Below are 3,824 nucleotides of genomic sequence, written 5' to 3'. Positions count from 1 at the left end.
GTCATGGCAGCCTACACGCATCACTACAACTGCTGAATTGACTGCACTCGCTGGGATCCACTCTCGCTCGCACTGCTTCCTTGCCTGTATATTTTCAATATATAATAGGCACCAAGGAACTACAATACACTGCCACACTCGACCGGCTTTGTGCCCGAGAATAGGGCAGCCAATCCATACGCTATGCTGCGATACCCCTGGCCCTCCACCTGGAACCCTGCGGTCTTCAGCTCCTGCAGGAATTCAGGCGGCGACGGAAATGAGAGTGCACTTCTATTCAGACGCAGCGACATGGTCCGATCTCCTATGGTCCCAGTAATAAGGTACAGAACAAACTGGACGAGTAGCCTCCTAACAACCTTCCCAATGCGCCAGGTCCCGGTATTAAACTCTGCAACATATATCTTCCCCCCTGGCTTTAGCACACGCATGGCCTCACTCAGTGCCCTGTCGCGGTGAACCATATTGTGCATCCCGAGGTAGCAGCAATAAATGTCAAAAGTGCTGTTCTGAATATCAGATATGTGCTCGGCATTACCCTCTATAAACTCGACGCGGCCGTCCTTGACCCACTTGGTGTTTCCGAGTCGTCTCTTGGCAATATCAAGCATATCAGCATTTAGGTCAACAAGGGTAGCAGTGGATGGCGCGTCGTGGTTGGCTATGTCTTGATACTCAAAAAAACACATAGCCATATCCCCGGTTCCAGCTGCCATATCCAAAAATGCCACTCCTGGCGCTGGTGCAATTATTTCCATGCCTCTTCTCTTTGCAATTGCAGCCAGTGGAATGGAGGATTCGCTATTATACTTGTCATACACCGAAGCGAGTGCAGAATATGCTTCGTTCATGTCCGCCTGCTTGCTAGATATTGGCTCGCCATCGCTGGTGCACACATCACCAGCTGAAGAGTATTCTTCAAAAGTCATGTATGATGTTATTCGCGCCTGGAAATTGTTGGAAGGAAAGAGGAATGTGCTACTCGCACGGATTTTTTTTCAAGCAATGCCTTTTTGTACTCTTGGGTGTGATGGTTAGAGGAGTGAACAATCTTGTGAGCAAGCCGCCACCCTTGGATTTTTTTCCAGGAAAATCCAGTTTTGCACTATACAGAGGAGCACAATGCATTTCCGCATCATTTTTTGAATTGCCAAGCTCAAAACAATAATATTCCTACCAGAATTGCCCTGCTCGCGATGCAAGCTCGGCTGCTAGTCAGCATGGGTTGACACGTCGATAAGAGCATCACGGCGAACTGGTCATTTGAACGTGTCGGATGGTTGTTGATGCAGTGGCGATCATGGACATCTCCCATCTTGATAGCCTGCTGCTGCACGCCTCTTGCGCGGCCTCTTTGTTGCGGTAGTGGTGCCAGAAGTATTGGCAGCAATGGCCGTAGAGCGACGGAACCGTTCAGGAATACTGCCTGAATCACAGAGTGACTGGAAAATGAGCCTGAAGTTTAGAACTGCTGCGAGGTCGCGGTTCAAGAGCCGAGACGAATAGGCTCGCCTGTATTGTGCCATGGCCCGCCTACATGACTCGCTTGTACAGCGGAGAAGGCCATGGCACTTCACAGCTGGGTTCTTCGATCTCTGGTAGGGCCGCAGGTTGGGAACATGCCGGAATGTCTGCAGTGACTTTTCGCAGCAGAACGGGCACATTGACGATGTCCGGAATTCGTTGATCAGATGGACTTCAAAGCCATGGTGCTTGAACTTGTCGCGCCATCCCTTGCCACGAATCGGCGCATGGTGCCGGGCCATCGGCGCACTCCAATTGCCCATAATTAGCACTGGATCTGGACCGAACTTGCTCCGGAGTTTTGCGGCAGGCCTGTGGTCTGCACGGGCCTGGTTCATGAATGAATCAAGGCGCAGCTTGCGGTGAAGCAGGTACACCTTGGGACTTGTACTGACACCTGGATAGTCCTTACAGCGCCTCTGGTGCTGCTTGTTTGACTTAGTGAGCTGCTGCTCTGGTAACCTTCACGCTGTCATCGTGCCGGCATAAAACGGTGCTAGGACACACCGCACAGATGCATGGGCAGCAACGTAGGCACGGAATTTTTCTGGGCTAAGGGTCCGGCAGCAGTGCTTGGAAAGCTCTGCCTCTGCTCTGCGGACAGCATCTTCTGGGACTTGATCCTTTGTAGCCTGACGAATCCTGTCGTAGTGGCGCAGCTTGAGCTCCCTATTGCGCTGCTGCCGTGTGTAGCGGTAGAGCATTTTTCACCCTCTTTCCCATTGCTGCTATTTTCGTGCATCATGTATAGCAAATCGCCCCGACCTGGATTGATGAATACACAGCGGCCTTTCAGATTCTGCAGCTCTGGCTGTGGGATCTGGTGGATATAGCGACAGTCAGCTATAGTATTGCCTCCCGCAGCATCAGCATCTACTGCACAATCAGCCTTGAATATCTTGTCTTGCAACAAAATGCATATCGTTACACTATCTGTTGTCGCCATTCCGTGGAATTTTCTATCACCATGCGCCTTAAATGGCTTTGATGTTAGATCTGCGACCCGGCCCCACACATCCCACACAGATTGTGTAATCCCTTGGACCAGGTTGTGTGCACAGACTGGGGGTGCTGGTGCATATGCATTGTTAAGTGCTGCAACAGTGTCTGCTGCTGCTGCATTGGCGGCAGCAAGTGAATCAGCCGCCACTGCTGTAGTTGCTGCAGTGGCCTCTGTTTCATCTGATGGCATCTTCGCTGCTTCGCGTGCAGCCTTCTTGGCTAATTTTTCGCCCTTTTCTGCTGCTTTCCTTGCCTCTGCTGCTGCCCTCTTTGCCTCACTGATCTTGGTAACCTGCTCGCGTGTTTTCGAAGTAAACACCTGCTTAATTATTTGCTTGTCTAAGCATACATGGCCTGGGATCCATGATGTCCGCAGAGGCAAGCATTGGGGGGAGACTTGCCAAACTGCTCATTCTCTATAAGCTGGCATAGGCGAATATATGCACGCAGATGCTGAAGTGGATTTACCTTGGCATCATAGTATCGGCTGTCTTTGGCGAATCTGTACTTGGCACCATAGGCATTGTTAACCTGGGGAATGAGTGGTTACAGAATATATGGAAAAATAATGACTTCTCAAAAATTGACTGAGGGGAAGAAGGAAGGCTGGTCGTCTATCTGGGCCTTTGTACATATGCGTTTCAGTCTTGTCTATGGTGGCGCAGGGGGACTCCGGACCCCGAATGTCAACAGGCATTAAGGACCAGTACCAGCTTGTTGCAGATTGCAAGCATCGGTGGGGTGAGCACACTGAGATCAGGGTGCCTAGAGGCAACTGCTTGGTGGAGCTTCTGTGCAGGTGTATAAATACACACTTGACATGAATTATTGAACTCAGCCTTGCACACATTGCCTATTGTACTGTGCAGTGTGTTTTTGCGGCTGCGAATATCAATCAATTTGGCCAGAATCCGCTGTAGGCAAGTGCCATAGTGCAACACAATGTTGTTCTTGTATGCTGTCATCAGCTCGGTATCCATGTATATTGCTACTTGATTCATTTCACATACACCATGTAGCTCGGCATCGCCATTATGCAATAGATAATCATAAATATGGTATCTAACTATATCACCGAAATCTGTGCTCGACAGTTCTGACTTGTCCTTCCGGTTGACGAAATCCTCGGCAGATATGACAGTCTTCGCCTTCAGGTTGCGATAAATGAATAAATAAATTGAGCAAAAGAATCCCTTTTTTACAAATGTTGCAGGGTCAAAAGCATCATCGTCAGATAGCTGATGGAGTAGTATCCATCGTGTAAGCATGTATGTATGCTCTTTGATGATATTGACGCT

General features: G+C 49.6%; 1 protein-coding gene across 1 annotated transcript; it reads right to left on the bottom strand.

The window, feature by feature from the left end:
- Positions 1-966, bottom strand: DL89DRAFT_271930 (S-adenosyl-L-methionine-dependent methyltransferase). The gene has a single exon (XM_040888958.1). It carries the CDS (start codon positions 927-929, stop codon positions 120-122), a length of 810 nt encoding a protein of 269 aa, XP_040739352.1. The 5' UTR covers positions 930-966; the 3' UTR covers positions 1-119.
- Positions 967-3,824: the final 2,858 nt, after the last annotated feature.

Source organism: Linderina pennispora (genome assembly GCF_002104995.1).
Source record: "Linderina pennispora strain ATCC 12442 chromosome Unknown DL89scaffold_68, whole genome shotgun sequence".
In the NCBI taxonomy this organism is placed as follows: Eukaryota; Fungi; Kickxellomycota; class Kickxellomycetes; order Kickxellales; family Kickxellaceae; genus Linderina; species Linderina pennispora.
This window is presented reverse-complemented; position numbering and strand designations above follow the sequence as displayed.

Coding starts and splice junctions, on each gene's coding strand:
- DL89DRAFT_271930 (XM_040888958.1), bottom strand. CDS start 929: ATGACTTTTGAAGAATACTCTTCAGCTGGTGATGTGTGCACCAGCGAT.